At 40.5% G+C, this 26,472-nt stretch overlaps 2 protein-coding genes across 4 annotated transcripts in view; one reads left to right on the top strand and one right to left on the bottom strand.

The window, feature by feature from the left end:
* The window catches only part of atad2b (ATPase family AAA domain containing 2B), a 72,608-nt gene extending 55,606 nt beyond the window's left edge, over positions 1-17,002 (bottom strand). The window contains exons 1-19 of one of the 2 annotated variants that reach the window (XM_044170447.1): positions 16,747-17,002; positions 14,786-14,952; positions 14,346-14,377; positions 14,075-14,222; positions 13,379-13,478; positions 13,139-13,268; positions 12,784-12,933; positions 12,546-12,621; positions 12,229-12,330; positions 11,915-12,026; positions 11,561-11,676; positions 11,135-11,309; positions 10,809-10,897; positions 9,349-9,508; positions 6,628-6,718; positions 6,072-6,383; positions 5,259-5,409; positions 3,281-3,467; positions 2,961-3,146 (exon numbers count right to left, since the gene is read on the bottom strand). In XM_044170447.1, coding sequence (XP_044026382.1) covers positions 2,961-3,146; positions 3,281-3,467; positions 5,259-5,409; positions 6,072-6,383; positions 6,628-6,718; positions 9,349-9,508; positions 10,809-10,897; positions 11,135-11,309; positions 11,561-11,676; positions 11,915-12,026; positions 12,229-12,330; positions 12,546-12,621; positions 12,784-12,933; positions 13,139-13,268; positions 13,379-13,478; positions 14,075-14,222; positions 14,346-14,377; positions 14,786-14,952; positions 16,747-16,845 — 2,583 coding nt within the window. In that variant the 5' untranslated portion in view covers positions 16,846-17,002. The remainder of the gene's footprint in view (positions 1-2,960; positions 3,147-3,280; positions 3,468-5,258; positions 5,410-6,071; positions 6,384-6,627; positions 6,719-9,348; positions 9,509-10,808; positions 10,898-11,134; positions 11,310-11,560; positions 11,677-11,914; positions 12,027-12,228; positions 12,331-12,545; positions 12,622-12,783; positions 12,934-13,138; positions 13,269-13,378; positions 13,479-14,074; positions 14,223-14,345; positions 14,378-14,785; positions 14,953-16,746) is intronic. The other variant, XM_044170446.1, reaches the window with a different exon arrangement.
* Positions 17,003-19,529: 2,527 nt separating this feature from the next.
* Positions 19,530-25,297, top strand: ubxn2a (UBX domain protein 2A). 2 transcript variants are annotated; one of them, XM_044170453.1, is made up of 7 exons: positions 19,538-19,684; positions 20,081-20,143; positions 20,506-20,608; positions 21,030-21,139; positions 22,510-22,647; positions 23,116-23,277; positions 24,005-25,297. In XM_044170453.1, exons 2-7 carry the CDS (start codon positions 20,100-20,102, stop codon positions 24,186-24,188), a joined length of 741 nt encoding a protein of 246 aa, XP_044026388.1. In that variant the 5' UTR covers positions 19,538-19,684; positions 20,081-20,099; the 3' UTR covers positions 24,189-25,297. The 2 variants fall into 2 exon arrangements, with proteins under 2 accessions (XP_044026389.1, XP_044026388.1); XM_044170454.1 differs by lacking the exon at positions 20,081-20,143 and having other exon boundaries at positions 19,530-19,684.
* Positions 25,298-26,472: the final 1,175 nt, after the last annotated feature.

Genomic DNA, 26,472 nt, shown 5'->3' with positions numbered 1-26,472 from the left:
GTCAATCTAAGCAGAGTGAACGGCTGTTAAGGGAGGGAGAGAGGCTATGTAGCTGGACCAAAGCCTGTAGTGTCAGTTTTGGCTGGGGAGGGATGCTGCTTGTTCCCTGCTGAGGTTTGGAGCTGAGACAGCAGCTGTCACTGTGTTCTCTGTGCCAGATAGTGAAACAACACTCTCAGAGATAGCCAAATCACTAAAAGCACAATTGACTGCGGCATATCCATGCCTAAAAAGTAAAACCAAAACTCCTCAGACCTTGCTGAAAGAACTGGGCCGCTTTTGAGACAAGAGATAAGCAATATCATTTGAAAAAACAAATAATTCTAGCAAATAGGACCAATGATTAGACAACACAAAACTGCTTAACATGTAAACAGCCTAAGCAAAATTCCACTCATTCATCAAACAGTCTGCAAATCATACTGTCTCTGGAAAACCTGGGGCACTGTTTCAGTGGGACCAACTACTAGATATGTTCCCCTTACAGACTTCAACACAGAGCTTGTAGTTACACCTGCATCACATAGCAAATCACTAACAGCAGTAGTTGTATGTAGGAGTTTGTATGTCTGTCCTCCACATAGCTTCTCTGTGTTGACTTAGCTTTATAATTACATTAATTTGAACACATTTCCTGTGCATACCACAGTTTTTATAATTTTTTACTTTTTTTATTGTACTGGTTAGGGTCATCTCAGTATAGTTAACTAGCATAAACTTGAAACCTGTATGAGATAAATAATCCATCACAGTTATGTTATTGTTTATAGTAGAGCTGAAAGATTGGATTTATTTAAACAGTCTGTTTGGTGCATTCATGTGATCATCGGAAGCTTCAGCATGATAGGAGACTTGAGTTGGCGCCCAAATCATCAGAAACACTTTTATTAGAAATGACTCAATGATTCATTGAACAGCAGCCTTATCAAAACTAGTAAACTACTGCTTGTCTGAAGCATCCAGTGGGGCCAAATGTAGCTACAGATTTGACACATTCCAAAAAAATCAATCTTCAGTTCATTAACAGAGTAGCCAGTCCACCAAAGGTTGGTACAGTTGAAAATGAGGGCTGATTGGATTTACAACAGTGAGAATGTCAATGGTGAAAGCAGTCAAGGTATTTCTCAGAGTAAATAAAGCAGCAAGTGGGCAGTAGTCTAGCACAAGGGTTGGGCAATAATGTTTATCTTTCTGTCAACTATTTATACCAAGCATTTATCATTGCCAGTGGGGGAACAAGACAGACAGAGGCACAGTGTGTGGTACAGGCATAGTGATTTGCTGTTAAATATAGCTTTACAAATGAGCAAAGATAGGGTCTTTTTACAATGTAACTGTAAAAAAGTTAAGAAAAGAACTGATTAACAAGTGCAATGATGCAATGCTACTACAAACTAACAGCAAAAGACACTCAAATAGGGAAGAACACACAAGAGAAAACCAGCACATGCGACCAAAAATCTGTCAAGTGCGACTAAACATTTTCATTGATCGCACTAGTGCACCTGAAATTTTGCAGGTCCGATAAAAATAAAAAAAAACAACACCATCGACGATCAATTAACCAGTGGACAATCTCCCCTTGCTTTACCCCAGCCATGCAGTCTCCTGAAAATTGCATATGCTCTGCAGAGAATCACAGAGAGAGAGTCTCATGTTTAATGTAGGCCTACTTATGCCGTTGTTTTGTTAAAGCTTGTAAGCGCACCAGTTCGTGCCGATGTCATTCTGTACCACATTGGTTTTGATCGTTTCGATAGGCTATGTCATTAAGAACAAGCCTCCTCCACACATGGCTCACCTGCTGATGTGAAAACGGAATCGTGGGTGAAAAAATCCAAAACGTGAGCTGTGCTTTTTGAGCGACATACTGCTGATGAAGAAAGTCAACAAAGCAGACACATACAGGGAGAGAGAAACAGAAAGAGGCGAGGCGGGGCAAGCAGTGTGTGTGCAGAAAAAAGAAAAAGAGAACTGAAGGGAAAAGCAAGGTGAGCAGATTAAAGTAGTTTGTGAGTAAAGGTGGAGAATTACGTAGAATTAAAATGGTGAAATAAGAAATAACCTACTAGAAATAGGGTAAACAAAGAATGGTGTGAAACAAAAATAGAAAGACAAGTAAAAATGACCAAAAGAGAGAGATATTATAGAAAAAAAATAAGGCAACTAGAACTACAAAGGTTAAAAAGAGAGCTGGCTGTTGCACCCTCAACAGCCCAGGTGCCTCAGTCCTAATGAGTTAACAACAGAGAAAGAATCTCCTTGGAGCATGGCCAGGGATGAGGCCTTGCCAAAAAAGCAGCCACACACATACACAGAAACAGAAAAAAACCTGCACAGTCTGCACAGGCATATTGATATGGTGTGTGTCCTGGGGTGAAGACATGGGGCTGCCAACCCCCGGACGTAATTAAAGCCCTTCTGTTGCCTGACTAGAGAGGACCCTCCTCCTTATTTGTCTCCAACTCTTTTTTTCCCTCTCCAATTTTTTTCTGTTTCCCCTTACTCTAACCCAAACCCTCCCTTACAGCCTAACCCACAACGGGTGGTCTGACTCTGCTTTGGATTTCAGAAAGAGAATAATAAATCGAAGAGGAAGGATGAAGGAGCAGGGGTGGGGATACCCAGGGAGAAAAGTGGGCAGTGGAATAAATGACAAGAAAAGGGAAATGGAGCCAAAGTAGATAAAAACTCTGTGGGAGCAGATGACCTTGTCTGTGACACCCTGTGTGTGTCTGCACTAGCACTCCAGAGTATGAGAGAAAGAAAGAAACCCTTTGAATCATGCTTTAGCCTCCAATACCATATAAAAAGACATCAGGTTAACACTCTCCTCTCTCACATAATGTAAGCAATCATATCAACAGCAATATGTAATCACAAAAAAAAAAAAAACATGGAGCAGGCCTCCAGGTAAATCAAAAAATGTCAGCTCAGGTGTGTGTACACTGTGTTCCTACCTCATCTGACAGCTGTGAGTAGTGAGTCTCAGCAGTGGCAAGGATAAGGACAGGGCTGAAAGAAGGCACATCCTGCAGCAAGGTGAGGAAGGTGCTCTTCACAGTGTCACTCACTGTCTCCCACCACTCTGAGATATGCGGCATGTACACAACACTGGGCACGCTCCGGCGTGCCTCACGGAAAACCTACAACCACACAGATAGGTCATGCACGCATTGTTGCTTATATCTGAACAAATAAAAAAAAAAGTTATGGTACAAATCATTAAACCTAAAAGCCAGTAAGTTGCTTATTCTGTGTGTGTGTGTGTGTGTTTTACCTGAGCACAGGACTCCTCTGGCGTCTTAGCGCTGACGGAGTAGAGAGTAGGCAAATCCAAGCGGTGCACTGGCAGCTTGTCCAGGTGGTGCAGCAAGGCAGGGGCCAAGTGGGAGCTCTGTCCTGAGCCCGGGGCCCCGGCCAGCAGCAGACGAGGCCGGTATGCTGTGGGCTGTTGGAGGGCAGAGCTAGAGGCAGAAGGGAGTTCATAGTTAGCATAGTAGCTATCACCTTGTGATCACTGACATTTAGTCAGCATTGTCACAGTAGAAGCCCTATTGTTTTCAGTGCAGTTTTGTTTATTTGCTTCAGTAAGCTAATGTTGATGCGTAAAGCTGCTGTTGACACTAACTATACAACCCTGCAGATGCTTCACTATAAATCCATTTTTGATGTGAATGGCAGTGGTAGACCTTCACTGTGAAACCACCTCTGTACATGTTGACAATACCAGCAAAAATCTAGATGCACTTGTGCACTCACTTTGAAACATTTCAAGGACAAAATTGGTGTATATTACATCTTTGACCAGGCAAGGTAAATGGGAGCATCAGAACACAATAAAGATGGACTTTGCCTCTTTTGAACATCAATGAACTCTTAGCAACTGGAGTAATAGCAACGCTGCGCTCAAGTGATGTAGTTTGGCAGCAAAAAAAAAAAAAGAAAGAATGAGCCACACACAAGTTAAGTGGTTAGAGAAAGAGATGCAGAAGCTTGTTACAGTTTGGGCAAACCTCTAACTTCCACCATATTATGTAGAAGCCTTCGCTTGTGTGCATGTCATATAAACATACACGGGCAAAATGCCTGCAGCATGGGCTCTGCTTGCAGCAGCACAGTGATGTTTGTCAGGTCCGCGTCTGTTCACAATACCTGTACTTCTACTGTACGTTTTGCAAGTATTAGACAAGCCAGATTTGATGGAGTCTCTTCACTCCCATATGTTATGTGTAACTCTAGCTACAGGACACATGTTTTGGAACTCATGGAGATTTCTGTAAGCTTCCACTGTGGCACAGGCGTTTGATAACAAGTTTGGTTTTCAGGCCAGTTAACTGTGGTTTTGACAGCACTCTGATAAAGGCAGAGAGGCGCTAGGCATTAAGTGCTGTTTTAATGGGGTTTATTGACCATCCAATAAAGCCTTTCTATATCTATAAATGTACACATTTGCCTTGAGGTGTTTATTTTGTATTTGGGACACACCACTTGAGTATAAAAAAAGTTTCAGCCTTCCAAGCATATTTTGTAAGACTTGAAAACTAGAAGCCTGATAATTGCTTAATTTGTTGATCAATAAATGGTTCCAGTAAATGAAAAGCATCCAGTCCCTTTACCTTTCTCCATTTTTGAATGGAAGCGGCAATAACAATTCTGATTTCAGAATTGTCTTATCGCCTTTCCATTTTCATCCTCTCCTCTGATCTAGCCTATTTGTCTCCACAGTCGAAGATTCTCCACAAGTGCTGCCTGTGCAGCCACTGTTTCTTGCTTGTTATACGGTCCGACTTTTTGATGACGGAAAATAATGGAAAATAATGTGTTATATCTTAATTAAGAGGTTTCCTTCTACTATGACGATTACTGTATTTCCAAGGCATACTAGATCTATATTAGTCTCTAACTGGATGACACTATGAAAACCAGTAACTCTCTGGAGACCAGAGATGGCAACTTGACTGTACAGTCAAGTCATTCTGTATCAGCATTCAGCATCAGCTGAAAATTTATGTTCTGTGTATGCTTGGCATGATGGCATGCTGTCTCTGAAATTCCTCAGCCTAGATTTGACAGAAAACCTACATGTAAAAAAAAAAAAAAAAAAAAATTTATTATTTTCCTGTGTTTGTTTTTAGTAGTGTACTTAGACACCAGTGTCACCAGTGCACTTTAAATACATTTACTTTCTTACACATCGCAACTTTAACACCAGGTGCCCATGAAAACGGTCTTTTTTTTCTTCTCTGTGGACTCACGAGGAGAAATGGAGGAAGGGTCTGTGCATTGCAGAAGAGGAAAGCTGACTCTTTGGGGATGCAGCAGGCTGGACTTCATAGATGGAAGCAGAGCCTTCCTCATTGTCATCGTCGCTGTACAAGTCCTCTTCAAGCTGTTGATTGTCACCGCCTAGCACAGAGAGAAACACTGCTCATACAGCCATGCATATGTAGCAACTCACTTTCCCTGGAGTTATTGAGTACAATGGTGGCAAATGCACTTAAAAGTTTGTTTCTACAAAGTTTAATCCTCAAAGCAGCCCTATTGCTGACAATAATGCAGTCATTTCAGCAAAAAAGTGAGAATAAAAAAAGAGAGCTGGCTTATTAGGTGAGATGTAATGGGTATTTAAAGAGATATAGCACCCTGGAAAACTCATGTCATTATTGGGTGCAAGAGGAACTCCTGTAAGCAATCTCCCACTGGTCAAGTGCTGCATTGTTGCTAATCTGCTGTAAACACTCTTTCACTGACTGGAGCGGGTTGAATTATTGAAGTGCGGACTGGTTATCCAATCTCTGTGTTATCACCTCTGCATTCTCAGGGGGAATGTTTCACCACAGTCTCGGTGTTGAGTGTGTGAGGGCGATACAAAGCACTTTGGTAATAAGGTGGGGGAAAGAGAAACAAATAATCAAATTCTACAGAGTGCCAACAGGGAAAGCATACTAACAAGTGAGACAGGTGGCAAGGGAGAAGAGAGCAACAGTCACGGTGGGAGAAGCAGCAACCAGCAGTAGGAAAGTGAAAACAAAATGATACAGCTGGGTACCTGGGTCCCACATCCCTACCATGTGTGTTGTCCCTGTCAGTACACTGAGCATGGGGGAAGACTCGGAGCAGAGCTTTCAGCACCAAGTAGAAAGAGCTGGCCAGCAGGGGCCTGAGGGTAGGGGAAAGGGCTCGGCCCGGGGGAGCCAGGGCCCTCTGGGAGGCTGGGACGATTGTCCTCATGGCCTTGCTGAAGTCGCCAGGCCCCAGGACAATGGAGGTGACATCCAGCTTCAGTTTGACGCTGCTGCCATAGATCTGGGGGTAGCGACGGCGCAACGCCACCAAGGCTGTCTCTGTGCAAAGTGCTTTAATGTCCGCACCGCAGTAGCCTGGGAGCAGCCAGATACACAAAAGGTTAGTCATTTGTCTGCCTAAATTTAGGCTTTATCAAGGTTGAGAGAACATGAATGTCTGCAGGTTAAATCAAGAAGGATTTTTCAAAAATGCTTTGTTGATACCACTTGAAAATTTAGTTCTATGTGCTTTACAAGTCCACATTAGACAGTGATAATTTGACCTAACACTTATATAGCAAAGATGGCATACAGTTTTATATACTGGTGTCACTCTTACCGACACATTTTTCTGCAAGTTCCTCTACAAATGGCTCAGCCAATTTGGGATTCCAGTCCCGTGTGTGAATCTCCAAGATGTGCTTTCTGGCCTGAACAGAAGATTTGGGGTGGACAAAGGGGAAGAGACACAAAGAAAAACAGAAAAAGCAGAGTCATTAGATGAGGGAGCACAAGCCCTGTGTAGCCTAATAGGAGCCACATTTCAAAAAACAATGGCAAAGGAACAGGTTAAACTGCCACAGTGGCTGCCACCACTAACAAAGAATGTAAAAGAATTTTGATTTAACGTTTCATTTAAATGGTATGTTGAATAAGACAGGATAGAAGAAACGGAAATGAAAAGCATGACAACAATACAAAGGAAATTACATCATAAATATAACTAAAACCATGTTTTACTCACCTTAACTATATCTAGAACTGACAACAGCAACAGAAAGATCGAAATGGTTGGTCTGAAATCTACTTGCCCAAAGTCAATTTATACTTGCCCCTATACAAATTGTTTTATTTATTACCGGTTATCAAATAACAACAAAACCTAAAAGTTAATTGTCATGTTTAAACTTTATAAATAAAGCAAATTAAATCAGTACAAGGAGACAGTGTGTCATAGATGCAAAGCAACAAACATCATTGCATATCAGAAATGGTATGACAATCCCCCTTCTTTCTCCCCAGAGATGGACTCCTTATCTGTGAGTGAGTGATAAATTATCGAAATAAACTGTCTTTACCCACCGCCATTTTCTCTTGAGTAGTATCATTAGGATTTTATTGATACTACTATTCTTATTGGTTCGGTTCTTTATCAATACTCTTACCGGTTCTTTTTCATTACTAAACAATTGCTTTTTTTTGATTCACTGCAGGTGAATTACTGCTGGCAGAGAGGGGAGGCGCTGGTTTGTCTCAGCCAGCAGTAAGTTAACAAGCCCAGCCACGACACAGACAGCAGGAAAGGCTGCAGTGAGCATGATAATACTACTGTCTTTAATGATTTAACCCTCCAGGGCCCATTTAATACCGGGTTTCGGAACCCATCCCTACTCGCGAGTGCCTGATCTGTATGTGCAACTCGCAACAGAGATGAGAAGGAACTGAGATGCCTCACTCCTCAACTATTTCCATCATCTGCTCCGGTAAAATACATGTGTTTAATTATTTTTTACCACTTGCCGGATCGGGCAAATTAGTTGCTAGATTTACTTGCCTGAAGTGGCATTTTACTTGCCCTGGGCAATCCTTATTGTTGAGCCTTGATTGTGTCAGTGAGCTCAACTGAAGGGCTTGCTAACACTTCACAACACGTCCTTCAGTTCATTGCATCGTCTCCACAGGACTCTGCTTTCATAAGCAGACATCAAGAGCAAAGTGGTCTTTCTCGTGAATCAAGGGTTTTCATCATCTTTCATCACATCTCCCTTTCTATTCAAAAGACACAGCTGAACCAGATTTCATATAAGTTTCTAGCTTGGGCAATACCAGGAGGGAGCTGAACTTGAATGTGTAGAGAGGATGACTATTTGCACAAGAGCAAGGTTTTTAAATCAGTCAGAGCTCACTACTGCTGAGCTTCGCCGGCAATGGTCTGCAGATTAGGCTTTGATTACCAATGATCCTACTGTGCAGACAAACGATGCAAGGCGATCCATCAGAAAGGCTTGATGGGGAGGAGTCACCTACACTTTTATTTGACTCACTGTCACTTTACACACACAAGTCTCCCCAAGTGCGAGATCAGATCTACATATCAATAAATTCTTCTGAAATGGATTTTTAATTTTCCAGAAACCTAATGAGCATCTGCTTTGCCACTTGCTTGTTGGATCAAAACATCCAACAGCGAGGAAAAAACAGTTGAGGAGACTCTTAATAGCTAGAGGGCTGCATGTACTAATTTCTTTGCAGGACTCTTATGAGTAAAACACTAATTACTTCTGTATTATATCGTGTCTCCAGCTGGATGTGCATGTGGGTACAGCACAGTTGGCCTGGATGATACAGATTCTGTGGTGAAACAACATCTAAGGTAAAACTGCCATTGTATATGTTTGGACTTGTTTGATTGTTGTGATGCAATCTATTAGGTTTACAAATGAAAAGTTAAAGGTCTTACAATGAAAAACACATCTACTGCAAATAGCGCTGGGGCAATTCATCGACATCATCGATTACGGAAATATGTCAATTTGCAAAACATGTGTTGGCACATCACAAGGAAGTATGGCTGCGCCTGGTCAAAGCATGGATTCCCCTGGAGAACAAGGTGCAGCTAAAAAACCTTGTCCACGATCATCTAAAGCAGTATTTCCCCACACATAGACTTTACTTGGGCGGGCTACCCAGATATAATAACGGCCGCCAAAGTATATTTGGCGGCCGTTAATATATCTATATAGATTAACTAGTGAACAATCTGCTCTCGTTGCCCTGCAGTGCATACTTTGTTTCTTGTTACATTTGTTTGTTTGTAAGAGAAAATGACTGAATTAAATATTGAAATATTAATGTTAAGTTTTTGGTATTTATTTTTGGGTAAATTAATTGCTATATTAATCGAGTAATAAATTATATTTAGAATAATTGATAAATTAGTTGTTAGATTAACCAACTAATCGAAAAAATACTCGTTGGATTTTCAGTTAGGGCTGCACCTATGTGCAGTGAAAACAAGTTGGTCCACTGTACACAATATAGAGGTTTCGCTCTGTCTCACCTTCTTGTCAGGCAGGTTGAACAGAAACTCCCGGTCAAAGCGTCCAGGCCTCCTGAGTGCCGGGTCGATAGAGTCAAGTCTGTTTGTAGCACCAATGACCACTATCTCCCCACGACTGTCCAAGCCATCCATCAAGGCCAGCAGAGTGGACACAATAGAACTGGACAGAGGGAATGAGGTGGTGGCAAAGAATGTAATACATGCTATTTAGTATTCAGTTGTATCTAATCTTACACCCAAAATGACACCAAATACAAAAACTGCCTCACTTTATTGGAAGACAGTTATACAATAAGAACAAAATCTAATTTGACTGTATATACAGTATTGCAAAGACATGCTGCATTACCACACACACACAAACACAAACAGTAGTAGTATAGTAGCACGAGTAAGTATATATGCAGACATTTAGAGCCCAATTCCTCTGAGATTTAGACAATCCTGACAAGACTCATGAGTCACTACTGACCCAATAAACAAGGCCTTATTTCTGCAAATAGTACACAGACCTGGTGTATCAAACAGACATATTGAACAAAACAGTGGGGCAAAAAACATCAACTGTATTTCCGTGTTGACTGGAGCTCCTTGCAAGTATTTACCCAGCATGGCAGAAAGAGGAGAGCATCTATAAACTCAAGCATACACACATTTCATGTTTTGAATAAACTTGGTCCAGAATTGTAATTTTACATTTCACAGTTACAAATATTCCATTTTCTAGATGCCAATCATTTCGACAAGGATCAACTGCAAGCTGTGCTTGCATAATAGGATACTTCCTCACCTACGGTTCATATTGAAATGGTCTAAATCAGAAGGGAAATTGTTATGATTTCCATGGCTATGGCTGCTCAGTGCCAAATAAACCAACGAATAAGGACTCAAGTGACACTGATGTGAAGCACCCAAATCCAGAGCCAGCCAATTTCATCCAAAATCAAAGCTGCAGTGCCAGCAGTTTTGAACCTGCAGTTCCAGAAAAACTGCGCCACCTAATGGCAAGGAAAGTAACAGCAGCAGCGGTTTAGGCCTGCAGATGCAGACATGCCAACATGCTCAAAAGTAAAAACAGCCACAATTTTCACACTTTCACCACTACATGTCACATCTGTGTGGTACAGTTATGGTTTTTTGACTTTTTTATAGCTGTTAATTTTGTGTGCGTTTAAGAAGGAAAATAAAAGATAAATGCGTGGGTTAGCGTTGATCAGAGTGACTTACAAGCCAGTTCCATGAGGTGTTTAACAATTCAACTCAGCATTATTTCCTGCTTTCCACTTTGATGATTATGGACACAAAACAACTACTATTGAGGTTTTTCACTGCCAAACTGATTGTAAGTGCATATTGACACTGGACTATGTTGGAGGTATTGGCATGTTTCAAGAACAAACATGTATACAGAACAGTCGTATCTTCTTTGATATGGAGGGTTACAACCACCTTATCCTTACCTGTGTATCTGGTCTTGCCTGCTGGAGCGAACAGGAGCCAAACCATCAATCTCATCAAAGAAAATAATGGATGGCCTCATCAGGTAAGCCTGATCAAAAGCATACACAAGACCAACCCAAACATTATGCTCATTGAAAAAATATATTAAAGCTGGCTGGGTTCAGTACTTAAATACAATAAGTACATTTTCTCAAAAAAAAGCAATATGACATATGACTGTTTACATTGTGAAGTAAATTCAGGTCAAGTGACTGAACCTATGGTTATAAGGATATTATCCAAAAATGTCCTTCGACCTCACCAGTGTGCTGCCTAGGTGTCTCACCTGGTCAAAAAGCAGGCGTAGCTGGCGTTCTGATTCACCGACCCACTTGCTGAGGCAGTCGGCTCCTTTCCTCATGAAGAAGGAAACCTTCTTGTCTCCGTGGCTACACTCATTGGCAAGCGCCCGTGCTACCAGGGTCTTTCCTGTCCCTGGAGGACCATAGAACAAACACCCTCTAAAAAGATGGGGAGAGGAAATGGAAACTGTGTTTATTTGATAACAGCAACATACTTGGCACACTAAACATATACATATCTCCATTATCTTGTATCTATGTACCAAAACAAACCAAAAAAAAAATCATCATTAAAGTGGACAGCATATCTGTGATTGGATTTTAATATTGTCTGTTTTTCCATCAAACTTATCAGAAAATGTAACCAAATAATGCGACCTTCTTGATGTAAACATGTTAGTTCTTCTCACCTGGGAGGCTGAATCTTAAACCTCTCAAAGATCTCAGGGTAAAGCAGTGGGAACACAACCATCTCCTTTAGTGACTGAATGTGATTACTGAGGCCACCCACACTGTCAAATCTCACCTGGGGAGAAAACACACATTTTTATCATCAACTATCATCACCTATGGAAACTGAAGATCTTTGACTGCTCTTAAGCAGGAAGCCTCTTTATATAGCTACAAAATCTCCATTAGATCTCCATTCAATTACTTTAATTACTTTTTAGCTGCGGCTCATAAAAGCTTGAACACTTCTGAGTTTTAAGACTAAAATTGTGTTGTTTTACAGCTTTTTGGTATTGATTAGTGTTTCCACTCACTGAGCTATCAAGGTTCATGGGATCCACATCAGCCAAGCTGGCACCCACTTTCACCCGATCACGCAGCACCCCACTAGCCAGGTCTTCTGCAGTCAAGTTCATGGGCAAACATCTATGAAAAAATAGGATTGACATGTGATTACATCCAAGGAGTACAAATACTTAGTCACACACAAGGGTAGCACAAAAAACAAATATATATATGTAATTATTTATGTTATATTATATATAAGTGTTTTGATCAAAGCAAAAGTAAAACAGAGGAAGCTGAAAGGAAGATAAAAAGGTAGAAGAATGAAAGCAGCAGCCGTCACCTGTTCCTGGCCCGGGTCATGCTTTTGCTTTTTCTCCGCTCAAACCGCTCTTCATCAGAAGACGAGGTGGTGTCACTGCTGTGAATGGCATGTTTCTTCACTCTGGAGAAAGTGTGACAATCTAGATTCAGTGTCATACCACTACACAGTTACAGCTACATTCCTTAATCAGCAGAGACCAATGGAAGTGTGAAAACTTTTTATAGCCAGAGCTCCGACTTCATTAGTTATGTTAGTGACAAAGCTGCTTGAGAGTCACACATTGTGATGCATTTAGCATCACATTTGACTGGGATTTTTCACAAATTTCTACCAACCTTATATGGCTTCTTCTTGCTGGGGATCTGTGGGTGTCAAAAAGTGAGGGGTTGCTCTGCTTTCTGTTCACGGGCTCTGAGAAAGTAAACACAAAGCGACTGGTTGTCACACACCAAGCCTCTAAAAATAGTTTCAAACGTGATTAAACTGGGAGAAAAATCATTAAACAAATGGACGATGTCCCTAACAAAATGTGTATACCAAAGGTTTGATTCAAAAACGGTAATCAGCAATTACCAATAGGTGGTGCCTCATATCTCTGCACCGTCTTTCGCTGCCTTAGGTTGTACGGTCTGTCATTTTCCTCTCCTGCCTCTTCTACTTCATCCCCTTCATCATCTTCATCGTCATCCTCTGCATCCTCCTCCTCTTCCTCACCATGAGAATCTGAAAGTCACAAGTGTCGTTTTCAAACTTCAGCTAAGAATACTACCAAATTTTAGCTTTTAAAAAGATTCACCTAAAATACACTAAGCAATGGACACAATTTTTACGTTTTGATGAATTCAGTTAATGATTAGGTGGTTCATTAAGTTTTCGTGATCTCTCTCTCACTGCTGATTCACAAGTAGAACATTAGCAGGAAACTGACCTTCTGTCCCTTCCTCTTCTTCCTCCTCCTGCTCAGTTTTGCTCATGACTTTGTGGTGTGTAGGCATGCTGAAAGTGCTCCTGCGCATGGATTTCCTGCGCTTCACCCGGGAATACATGTCCATGTTTTCCTGGAAAGACAGGGCCTTTACACAGTCACTTATATTCACATTAGATCATCAGGCAGTGGTACTGCACTTTTCTATCTCTGGGTTGTGTGTTACAGCAGAGCCACAATCACCTCCTCAGTGTCCCCAGTCCACATGCGAAGTCGCTCCACCTCACGGTTCTGCCTGATGCTGCTGATGTTGTCCATCTCCTGAAGGACAGCTTCAGCAGTGCTGCACACACACAGAATATGACAAAGTTAAGGCACCTTTGCAGAAGCGCAAAATGGGTAACCAATTCTCGTCTCACCAAGGTATATGATGTACAGTGTTTTCAGTGCAGTTGACATTTTTCTTATGTTGCCTCTTTACTCCAAAGCAGGGGATCTAAAAAGAAAGAATGACTATGGTGGTGAAGTGCTGACTTTCATCTCTAAATTCAGGGTATTCACATCTATATTAAGTGAACAAGAGTGCAGGACTTGTAGCCCTGACTAGACTGCTGCACTGTTCAAAAATAGGGGGGAATGTGTATAAAACTGATGTACCAATGTCCAAATACTTTAAGTACAGATTGTGCTATATATACACACTGTAGGTAAGCAGACCTGGACAACACAGCAACCAAATACAATTTATTAAAAAAAAAAATGCACTTTTTAGGTTTCTCATGCTTTTCTCAATGTTCCAAGATGAAAAAAGTATGCTCCAACCAATTATGACTGAATTGGTTGGAGCATACTTTTTTCATTTCAGTCATATTCACTTCCTGTTTCTCCTCTGTTAGCAATATTGCAAAGAAAGGTGTCAGTAGTGTGACTGCTAGCTACCTGTTGACCAGCTGGTCAAACAGCAGGCTCTGATTGAGGTGTTCAAACTGGCTCTTCTTCACCCGGCAGCTCCTCTTCAGCTCCACATGGCCATTCATGTGAGAGTGATCTCCCCCTCCACTTTCCTCATTCCGGTGATTCATATGGGCTGCGGCATCAACAAAAATTTTATTAGGGACCAATTCTTTAATTGTATGCCTCCAAAATGCATGTGTTCACTGTATGGCTTTAAAAAAAAAAAAGAAAGGGACAAATTGAAAATAACTATTACCGTGCCCATTTTGCATTATGCGAGAGGACAACCTAGAAATAAAACAACAAAGTGAAAATATGTATGAACATCTGCACAGAAGACTACAATTAATCACACATAACACTGTTGGAGAGCTCATGTTATAAAAGTTTATCTTTTTATTGTTTATCTGATTACAATACATGACATGAGAACAAGGAGAACTAACTCAACAGCCAGTGACAGCAAATAGCCGTCTAGACTAACTCTGGCTTATTTAAACTTTTTCTTTGCACATAAAAATAAACTAATAAATTAAATTTGAAGATTTTAATACAATGTTGTCTTAGGAAAACATTATACTTCTGCCAAAGACAATTTAGTAATGTACTAGTCAATCATTGTGCTGCACAACATTATGCACTGTTTATATCATTCAGATATAATCATGATGAATAAATCATAGGCCAGCAGCTGACCTGGTGCGGTAGGTGGGAATGTCCCAGCTAACCCTCTGGCCCTTAGTCTGAGGGGACGGGGAGGTATCACTGGAGCTGGGTTCAGAGGCGGTCTGCCGCCGTGTGCGCTTGGAAGGAGGAGCCAACCGCGGACTGCTGGGACTGCTCACATCACTACTGGGTTCCTTCTGTTGAAGGAACAAACATTGCGACAATTTAAGAAGGAGATAATGCAAGAATGACAAACAATCAGAACAAGCTAAGAACAGAAAAGGAGGATACCTAATACTGTAACAGCCTTTCACAAATATTTGCATAAAAAATTCACCCCGTCAATCATTGTATAAAGCCAGAATACTAAGCAAATAACAAGCAAGCATGACCAAGCTGCTCAAGTACAAATCAAATCCATGACAACATAAAATACTTCAAGTACAGAAGGAAGAAAGAAGTCCAAATGGCTAAACCAGATAGAGTGTAATGAGACAAGACACCTTGTACCCAATTCCTCAACGTATTCTCTGAATCACAACAGAGCAGCGACCAGACATATGCCCTTGATGCTCCTGCCCTTCACAGCTAAACTTCCCTGCTGATATGAGAGTGTATCTCACTGTTGTCATAGGCAACTGTCTGCAATACCTGCAGAGGGGTTTGTCTGACTGGCTGGATAGATGGATAGATGCAGACAGACTGAAAAGTGCAAGATGTACTAACAGTGAACAAATACACAGTTGTGGTCTGATGGGTGCACCTTGAAATCATTCCTCATTTAACTAATTTTCCAAACATGGTCACAAAACCATGGGCAGTTTTAGCAACAGGTTCTTTACAACAAGGTCTACACACAGCAAACTGAGCAAAATGGTTGCGAGTTTACTGTAAATAAACCATCTGAATTCTTGGACATAAGATTGTGAAATTGTAAGGTTTATCACTCTAAAGGCTATTAATCACAGATTATCATGTTTCATCAGTTAGCCTGGCTTGCAATCCACACGACTGGACGTAGCCTAAATCAGTAATGACTCGAATTTCTTGAACCACAATTCAATAAAGTATAAACCCTCGCCAAACAGCCCATTTAAAACTCAAGAATGTGCTAATGACTATCAATACATTATCAGATCAGTGAATTTATTGTTCGTCTGTGTTAAGTGCTATAATAATCGTAAATAATGCGGAGACACAGAACCGCTTGCCTTGCATAATCTCAATGTTTACATTTTGAGACAAAGACTGACAGACAGCCTGTAGGTCAGGCGATCAGAGTAAAAACTAAAGCTATTAACTAAGTGTACATTTCGAATAAGTATAAAGATATCATTAGTTATAACGTTATATCATTGGGTTTAAAACGCTTATTGTGAAAAATGCTATATAGGGGTCTTTGGGGGCATTTACACCAGAAAGTTCACCAAGTTCAGACTTGCTAAATACGGGACTTGAGCCAGCCAACTGTTTTGAACCTGGGACTCCCTTCCCCCACTGTAAGCTAGCTGTCGGGCTAGCTATAACCTACAAACGCTAGCTTAACTAAAGCTTTATCTCGTCACATTTGAGAAAATAATTACGCTAATACTTCCAGGACGGCGACATGGCGTTATGCTAATAGCCTCATGTCAGAATCCCAGTTGTCTTAATTTGGAAGGCAAATTTGTGGCGATAATAGTGAAACAAGTCAGCCGGGTAAAATTGCCAAACACAAAGGGAACTCAACTTGGGGCTAGCCAGGAGTTAACACCGCTAGCTTGTAATTTGACAGCTGAACAATACATTCAGTGCGAACGACACGCGTACGAATCGCTGCATTCAAGTCTTTTATTGTGTATCTGCGTGACTGAGCGGGTGTCAAGTTCAATACTGCTCATACTTTGCGGTGAATAATACATTATGTGGAGCACCTTGAGGCCACGGCTACAGCTACCTAGCCAACTAGCAGAGCCAGCTAACTCGCCGGCAAAGAAAAGAAACCGGCTTACATGTTCCTCAGAGTTTCGCTCGTTTCTCGACGACGACCTAGTCCTCGAGGAGATGAAGGGACCGCTCCTTGGCCGTGAGCTTTTCCTTGTGTTCACCATGTTTTTCCTTTTGTCTACCCTTACTGAATCTCCCTGGCCGGCTCCAAACACTGCCTCAGTGAGCGCAGCATCGAGGCGCCATTTCTCTCGCTCGCTCTCTCTCTCTCTCTCTCTCTCTCTCTCTCTCTCTCTCTCTCTCTCTCTCGCTCTCTCTCTCTCTCACTCGCTCTCTCTCTCTCTGGATGTGGGTCTGTTTGGCAGGTGCAATCATTTTTGCTGACTGGACTACTACCGCAAAGAACTAGTGGCCTAGTTATCATATGGATACTATATAAATTAACAAAGACCATAATAATCAATATAAATAATTGTGTTATGTTGTGCAATTGCCATTATACAGTAGAAATATTTACAGTGAGTGGGGATACAGAATCCCATTAAGTTAATTAGTCACTCCACTACTGAAGGACAATAAGTACCTAACGGAATATTAAAGGAAGGAAAAGGGGGGAAAAGTTTGTAAACTTAAGTACACAGTGTACCCTTCAGAGGAAAACCTTGTTATAGTGACTTTTAAGTTTTTATTTTCTTGTTTTAGTGGAGAGGAATATAAACTATAAACAACAAGTGGGGCTGAGACACTGGTTTGAAGCTGGCAGAAAACAGAAGGAAGTGGAAGTGGGCAGCCTCCAATTTACTGGAAAAAAGTTCACTTCTTCACTAAGTGTTTTCCTAATTGACCATTACATATTACAATTCACTAGCCTTTCTACAAAATGTGTAAAAGTTAACATCAAAAAGTACATGCTCAAAACTATGTTGACATGGAAAACCATGACTGGAGTCGTTAGCTCCAGAACTATGGAAATTGTAATAAAAATCATTATGCTTATTACCTCAAAATGTTATTTTGCAGGCTAACTCAGATACAGACTACATATTAATGACTATCAAATGTTGTCATTCTTTACTATAACCTTAATGCATATAGTCCAAGTTAGTGAAATAATGATAATCAGCCTCCACTCTTGCTGTTTTCCATTTGGTTCCCACATCTGAGAAATATGATATATAATAAATATATGAAATATCATAGTATCTGTCAGGCAGAATACACATTGTCATGTTAAAACTACAAAGATCCAATATGTTTTTGTTATTCTGTCTCTACTGCAGGTATTTGAAACCTTTGATCATAAACATAGTATGATCAAAGGTTTCAAATACCTATGAAGTAAAAGTGACATTAAACAAAACTGTAGTTTGCCAAGAACTTCCTGAGATCCTTTACAGAACCCCACTGGTGTGTGTGTGTGTGTGTGTGTGCATTGCCTATTTTATTTCTGGCTTAACTAAAGATGCAACTGTGCTAGTCATCTGTTTCATGTTTTTCTATGTTTAAAAGAAAGCATAATCCAAACTATTGTAATGTCATTGTATATTACTCGTTATATTTGTGTATTATGTAAGAAAAAATGGGCATCCCCGCCACCACAAAATGAAAACACAAGATTGAAACCTTCTGTCATTCTAAAATTCTATGTAACTAGAACCAGACAACACCAAATTCTAATGTTTTCTGATGCTGAAAAATGTTTATTAGCAGTATTTTGTTTTAAATAGCACCAATGTTTCGAATACTGATCTGTTGAGAAACACACAAAATTAATCCATGTATGTATGTACATAAAAATACCTAAAATTTATTCACATAAAGGATTAATTGGGCCTTTCAGGGGGCATGAGTAGACAAACCATTATTCACTTGTGTACATCAGAGAGTAAAGAGGCTGTTCCCTTACATTGTGAATTATCCTGAAAGTGACTCAGTCACATATTCATTTAATTATTAATTAATGCAAACATTATCTGCTCCTAGTGGCCAGTAGGGGGCATGGCAATATCTAGATAGTCTGCAGCGTCCCTCACTGGAACCCTTCACCACCTGAAAACATGTCTTTGTGAAAAGTTGTAACACAAAAGGATGTAACACATCTCATAAGTCTAAAAATCCATTGGATGTAAAGGAATAATAGCATGCTTGCATGAAAAGATTAAGTGATAATAAAAAAGGCTCATATCCATAACTTATTTTTTCAGATGGCAGTCCACTGTTCACTGGAGGGGCAGGTGTAGTACCTCAGTTATTTTTTTGAGCATATGAACAATGTGTATTGTCTTCTGGTGATGATTTAGAAAAAAAGTGTATTTTACATAGGATTGTTAATATACCACATAGGGTGATAATATTCCAGATGTGGTCATTATAATCTCTCTGTACCACAGATGCACCATATGTTTCAATAAGAAGATTACAGGAAATGTATATTTGTACTTAAAAGTTATAATCAGTCATTTCTGAACATTTGGAGGCCACTCATGGACTATCTCCCAGTAGAGAGTGTTCATTTCTTGTCTTGCTTTCTTGACCTGGAAACCTTCAGGACAGAATACTGGTATTGGACATGCTCACTTGGACTAAGGTTAGGACAAAGAAACAAGGTGTCATTATTTAGGATTCACAAGACAGACAGACAGACAGACAGACAGACAGACAGACAGACAGACAGATAGATAGATAGATAGATAGATAGATAGATAGATAGATAGATAGATAGATAGATAGATAGATAGATAGATAGATAGATAGATAAGGATGCAGACTTCGAAGTATCGTCCCTGTGTGTGTGTATCAGGTGAATATCCCATGCCATTTAATACTGTATCATCAGTTTCAATTGGAAGAGGATGTGCTGAGCTCAGCGGTACAGTTTCGTTACGACAAGAGGAGTTGACTTACGGCACTGTTACGTCACACATTGCTCAGCAGAAGAGACGCTTGCCCGAAATGTATGGCTGCAGATGCGTAGCCCGGGATTAACCGACAAAACACGGACTGGTAAATCAGTATTTAACCTTAACCTTAATACACGTATGCAAATGAGCATCTACTGCGTGTTTATGTGTATATAATCCATGTTATTATACACATGCCCTGTGTCGTTGGCTCTATGCGCGTCCATGCTTTTTTGACGCCCACAATTACCGATAACGCTACAGGGTGCTTGCTTGTTTATCGATAAGGTTATAGAGCTTTATAAAAACGACTTGATCAATTGTGGGGAATGTTTAGCAGTGTCAACACACTGACAATGTACACGGGAATGCCAGTGAATACCTTTACATAATAAACCGTTCGTGCTAGTAAAGGTTACCTCAAAATATACCAAACTTGCCTTTAATGGTGATCGGCCCGATGACGTTTGCTTTGTCCACTTGTTTGTCATTTTCTTAGATGGAAAACACACAACGTCATGAAAGAGATTGACAGTGTGGGGGGTGAGAAAAATGAAAATTGGTAAGCCACAACAAATTGGTTGGGAAATCTCATATATTTAAATGGAACAATTGAATGTAAGAGTTCCCATAACTTCTATGGTCCTGTAGTTGTGAAACAGCAGCAATACAACTCATCCATTGGAATTTATGTAGGTTAGTAGAATGTGTGAAGCATCTGGAATAAGAAATCTATTTGGTTGGACAGTAATGTTTTCTTGAGGTACATGTTCTGGTTTACAAATCTGCCCGCTTAACTTCATTTTGTGGGAGAGAACTCAATATTGCAATGTTTCTGTACAGTAAAGCCTGTGACTGCAGGCTAAATTCAATAAGACATATGATGACTGAATTGCACACTTCTATTTCTTAATGGTTTGTCAGTGAAGAAAATGAAGGGGAGGCACCAATGAGGCGTAGTTTCTCGGTGGAAGACCTCCTTGATGAGGTGGAGAAGATCTGTTACGATGCCTCAGGGACGTCAAAGGTCAGAAACAAATTCACACCGCTAAATCTTCAGGGCCACTGCAAATGTGCATTTTGCAGCTGACACAGGAAAACTTCATCATGTCCACAGTTCTACATGTTTTAGGTAACTGACTTTGCATAAATACATTTGTAGACTTATAGCCTAAGAATGAATGAATGATTAAGTAAAACACCCACATACTGTAATAATGTAATATATTAAGCACATACGGGAAATACGTTTAGGCTGCCATTTTAAAAATTCAGGTGACATTTTAGATAGAGCGATCTATAGTGACATTCCAGTTATATGTGCTCACTAACCCACTAACACCTATGTTTGCCACCAGAGCCTTCGGTCAGCTTTGGAGTTCAGCACATACAGGGGGATCATTGCGTCTCAGGCTGATCAGGGCTCATTTTTGTGACCTTCATCCCAGGTGGAGATGGTGGTGAGGCTATGGAAGGATGGCTTCACCGTAAACGATGAGGAGTTTCGCAGCTACTCCGTCCCAGAGAATCAAGACTTCCTTGATGCCATCAAAAGAGGGTGAGCGAAATTGGCCAAGCCAGAATTTTAAAGCTGTTACAGGTGTATTGAGTAAGATTTTACAACCTTAAAGCACAAAGGGACCATAATAATATCTCTGACAGGGTTGTTGATCAGTGACCTAACAATTAGTTCAACAAGTGCTGAGATTTCTGGCTTTTTAACCTGTATCAGTGACGTATTGATGCTATTTCTGTAAAATGTAACAACAATCCTTTAATTATAGTATACCGCTGTCATATAAGATGTGCATATGACGTGGGTTTAATGAATGTGAGTTCAAAACTTGTTTATGAGTCATATGAGACTGCTGTCACAGGTTTAGGGCTGCAACTTAGTTTCATTATCAATTAATCTGCCGGTTATTTTCTCGATTCACTGATTAATTATTTGGTCCATAAAACATCAGAAAATAGTAAAAATAAATGCAATATCACAATATCCCAGAGCACAAGGTGACGTCATCAAACGTCTTGTTTTGTCTGACCAATACTCCAAAACCCCCAGATATTCAATTAACTATAATGCCAGACAAAGAAAGGTAGCAAGTTATCACATTTGAGAAGCTGGAACAAGCAAAAAGTGACTTAAACGATTAATGGATTATCAAAATAGTTGTTGCTTAATTGTATTTCAATCGACTAATTGATTAATTGACTAATCGTTGTTGCTCTACGTGGGTTAATACTTCATTGATACCATTCAAAGAGTGTAGTTCCACAGACATTACTGCAAAGCTACAGAATTACAGAGAAATACATTAAAACCAAATAAAGTTGAGTTTCAGTTTCAGTTCTCTCTGCACGCTCACTCTTTCTCCACTTGTGCACTCTCTCTCTCTCTCTCTCTCTCTCTCTCTCTCTTTCTTTCCCTTTTTCATATTTAGATTAAGACTAGTATTACGTTTTTTAAATGTCAGTAACATAAAATGGAATTTGCCAGAGCCAGTGTTCGACCTGAAGGTAGGAGAGGGTGGTCGCAAAGCCAAGTCAGATGATGCACGTTGACTCATTTAGACTGAAACAGAAATAAAGAATTCTCTAGGTTAGATTTTGCTAATGGATGACCAATTTTCAGATTTCACTTAAGTTGGTGGTTCACTTTTTTCTTTTAAGGAATACAAATGCAGACAAACCCTTTTTAAGCTTCACATTACATGAAAAATGTATAAACTGTATACATGCAGTGTATACAGTATATAGAGAGCTGAAATGTCTGTCCTTGGTTTCGATCTTACAGTCGAACCCCATCAGTCCCCTAAGGGATATTAGCTGTAAAGATACAGACCAAAAGCATACTGCTCATTAGTGCTCATTTGTCATATTGACTGATCTGACTAGACTCCAAGCATGGTCTTGAATTTGTCTCAGGGAGCTTCCAGCAGAATGGGAGAGCAGAGCAGAAGAGGAGGAGCTGGAGATCAGCGTGGAGGATCTGACAGAGGAAAATTATGTTCCCAAGAAAAAGGCCTTTCACCCCTTCAGCGGCCGAGGATACCGACTTGGCAGGTAAGATGTTGTTGTTGTGATAATATTACCAAGTAAAAGGTTAAATGTATGCAGTGTATGTTGATGCATTATTTTACCTTTTTCAAAAGTTATTAATTTGCATTTAAACATCTAATAATTGTCATAAATAATCAATAATGTACTTGTTTAGTTGGCATTATTGTTTTCACGTGTAGTGTCTTTTGTCAAGTGTCAAGTCATAAGATACAATACTACTTTATACCACTAGGTGTCCTTCTAAATCCAGGTATCAAAAAACCCACAAGCAAACCTGACCAAGCATGAACCCCAACATTTTCAAAACATCACTGTATGAATACTAAATTGTCCAGAGAATCAAAAAAATGTTTTGTGTGAGAGTTTGTCTGCCTACACCTAGCAGTAATCAATTACAAAAATACACAATGCGTATGCTGTATGTACTTTTAACTGGTTCTTAATCTGTTATTTAATCCTGTCCATTCCCAGTGTTGCACCCAGAGTAGTGGCCAGGTCACCATCTGTGCACGAGGATGGAGAATCTCCTCCTATTCCCATGGTAACACTAGACCACGCCCTTCCTGTTACCTCCCTGCAGATCTGGTTGGCTGACGGCAGGAGATTGGTGCAGAGGTTTAACCTATCGCATCGGTGTGTATCACAGTGTCAAAACACATCTCTTTTTCACATCTGAGGTTGACCTCGTCAAATAATGTCTATACAGTACAGACAGACTAATATTCTGTGTAAGGAATATCCCGACTCTTTCTTCCCCTTACTGGGCTCTCTGTAAATCCCCTAATCCCAAGCATCGCAGGAAAGAAGTAGTTCAAGTGATGACGAAAGATTTTTGTTTGTACTAGCTTGGGAGATGGTGAGGGGGTTTGTTTGAGGATTATGTAATGCTTTGTTCTAAGAGTCTGCTGGAGTTGAAGGCATGGTGCATGTTATATCCCCTGCCACAATGCATGGGGCTGCAGAAAACATAATCTGAGATGTAGTAACGGAGCGGATCTATAAAATCCCCAGAGAGGGATTGCGTAACTCATATGCAGCATTTATATAACAGGGTTAGTAGCTAAAGGATGGAGAGGACTGAACCCCTCCAACCTTCAACTAGTGTGTGAGGAGTAGGGCTGCCATAGGATCGCTGATATATGCTGGGTCTTTATTAATAATAGATTATGTTACTAGTATAGTGCTTCAGAGAGAAATCATGTGTCACGAGAGAGAGTCGAGTGTTTGGCTGGTAATGCTTTGCTACTGAAAAAGAACAGACGGGAGGAATTGTTCTGACTCTGCCTTTCTTGATTATGTGGTTGTTTTTTTAACCTTCTGACCTGATCTTTCTTTAATTCTCTCTGTCCTTCTTTTCTAGGATCACTGATGTTCAAGATTTCGTGGCACGCTCCCAGAGGAGCTGCCCACCTTTCGTCCTGACGACATCACTTCCTTTCCGGGAGCTCAACGACACAGAATTAAGTCTAGAAGATGCGGATTTGGCCAACGCTGTCATTGTCCAGAGACCCCTGAACACACAGGCTCCATTTGGACACTCCTGACTAAAAGGGCCCCCGTAATTCACACAATAATGCCACTTATCCCTTCACTGACACACCTCCATGACCCTGATTGCAGTCCCAAGGCCTCCTATAACTTCTAATCTTTGTTTACACAGCAGTTTGTGCTGCATTTGATGATTGTTATTTCCCTCTACAATATGTTAATCTCTGTGTGGGATTATCTACAGTCTAATGGAGTTATTGTTAGTTAGACATCTCCACCATCGCAGGTGCTGCTGAGGCGCTGTTGTTAATGCTTACTTTGTCTTCTTCCTCTGGAGGACAGTGTTTACCTGCCAGCAGATCTCCCTAAACCCCCAAACTCTAGAAAAAAACTGTCATGGCAAACCAATTCTGTCGCCCGTGCAGATGGTCAACCATGTGTTTCCATCTGTTGGTCTACCACATGTAACCCTCCCTCCTTCCCTCACACACACACACACACACACACATTTGTTTCACTATCCCTGTGGGGGACAGTCATTGACATAATGCTTTCCCCAGCCCCTTACCCTAACCTTAACCATCACAACTAAATGCCTAACCTAAACAATAACCTTAACCTAACTGTAACCTGTACCCTAAAACCAAGTCTTAACCCCCAAAAAGCAGTCTCTACCTGTGGGGACAAAAATTGAGATCCCACGGTGACACAAGGGCCCATGGGTTGGTGTGCATTCAGGTTAAAGTCCCCACTGGGATATAAGAACATGAAACACACACACACACACACACACACACACACACACAATACCAGCACCACCAACCAACTCTCTAAAGTCTTCCCAAACTGTGATCACCAGTTTTTCTGCACTATTTATAGTAAGAAATAAGGGTTTGTATCTCCAAGTTCACAATTATATTTAAGGAGCATATGATGTTTTGTTTGCACGTTATTATGATTTATAAAGAGAAACGATGACAGCTTGTTATTTATGTTGGCCTGACTGTTTAGGTCTATCAGTAGTTTTGCCAATTTTTGTGAACATTTGCCTTTGTTTTTTGGAGGGGGGATTTAAATCAGAATGTAAAATGTATTGTTTTATTTGACTGCATCTTTTCAAGACATATCACGCATCAAGGCACAATAAAAACCCTCCTCAAAGATCTGCACATTGTTATGATTTCTTTTTTTGATGTAAAATAAAAATCAAGTGAAGTGGTATATTTTCAAAGCTAATTTAAAACGCTTAATTGCTTTGAGAATTCAAATCCATACTAATGCTGCCCAGCTGTGAACACTGCTGACAGAAATATTTGATAATTAAGGCATCCATCAGCTTCAAGTGGGTATGATTATCATGGTGATTATGGCATGACACCAAGCAGCACCTTATTTCCCGTTGTAATGCAACATCTGTGCTGTCATTACAGATTGAATGGGGATTTAGATTAACGAGGCTGGGAGAGGCTGATGTCAGAGAAGTCAGAATTGGAGGAATGATGACTTCACATTATTGACACTAATCTACAGTATGGAAAGCATATATCTGATGGTATGAAGTGTAACTACAGTGATCATTGTGTGTAATAGTAGTCAATGGGTTGTAAAAATCTGGCTTCACAACAAAACTACTCAAAAAGGCAAAAAAGAGGCAAAAAATCTCATTCAGATGGGGTTAAGTAAAGGGTCTGTTTTCCCCTCTTAAATGATGCATCTTGTGCTTCATGTGTAAGGACATGCATGTGCTTTTACATGAGTGTGTACTTGCTTCTCCATCTCCAGGCCTCTGGAAGAAGGCGAACACCATTATCCATCTTCAATATTTAAAGCAATGGCAGGGAGGGGTGTGCAGAACAGGGGAGGGCTATGTATTTGCTCATGGCTGAGGGAGAAGAGATGGCAGCCTCAGGGTGGTCAAGGTCAGGGAAAGAAACGCAGCAGCAGAAATGTCTTGAATATCATAATCCCCTCTGAAGAATTAGCTTTCTATGAGGCCATGTTGCACATTTTAGGATTTTGACTTGAATGTGCAGGCTGTATGCATCACTTGGTTGGCAGCCAGAGGGGGGTCTGGCTAAAGAGTAAAAGAGAACACATTTCCTTTGTGCTACATATTTAATAAGGCTAAGCATGCAGGGAATTACTTTCCCTTTAACTCCTACATTTCCTTTCAGAATGACCCTTCTACTCATGCGGCAGCCAACTTTTCATTTTGCACATTCCTCTTCACGCATTATCGGAAACATACCCCTTCTAATGCAGGTCATATTCCTGACTTTTCTGCAGTGGTGCCTTTTTTTATTGTCAATAACGTGGTTTTGGTTGAGGGGTTTGCATGCT

This window comes from Siniperca chuatsi, linkage group LG16 (assembly GCF_020085105.1).
Source record: "Siniperca chuatsi isolate FFG_IHB_CAS linkage group LG16, ASM2008510v1, whole genome shotgun sequence".
NCBI classification, from domain to species: Eukaryota; Metazoa; Chordata; class Actinopteri; order Centrarchiformes; family Sinipercidae; genus Siniperca; species Siniperca chuatsi.
Note: the sequence above shows the minus strand (reverse complement) of the source record. Positions and strands in the feature narration are given on the sequence as shown.

Coding starts and splice junctions, on each gene's coding strand:
- ubxn2a (XM_044170453.1), top strand. CDS start 20,100: ATGAAAGAGATTGACAGTGTGGGGGGTGAGAAAAATGAAAATTG. Junction 21,140..22,509: donor CTTGATGCCATCAAAAGAGG/GTGAGCGAAATT, acceptor AATTTGTCTCAG/GGAGCTTCCAGCAGAATGGG. Junction 23,278..24,004: donor AGGTTTAACCTATCGCATCG/GTGTGTATCACA, acceptor CTTCTTTTCTAG/GATCACTGATGTTCAAGATT.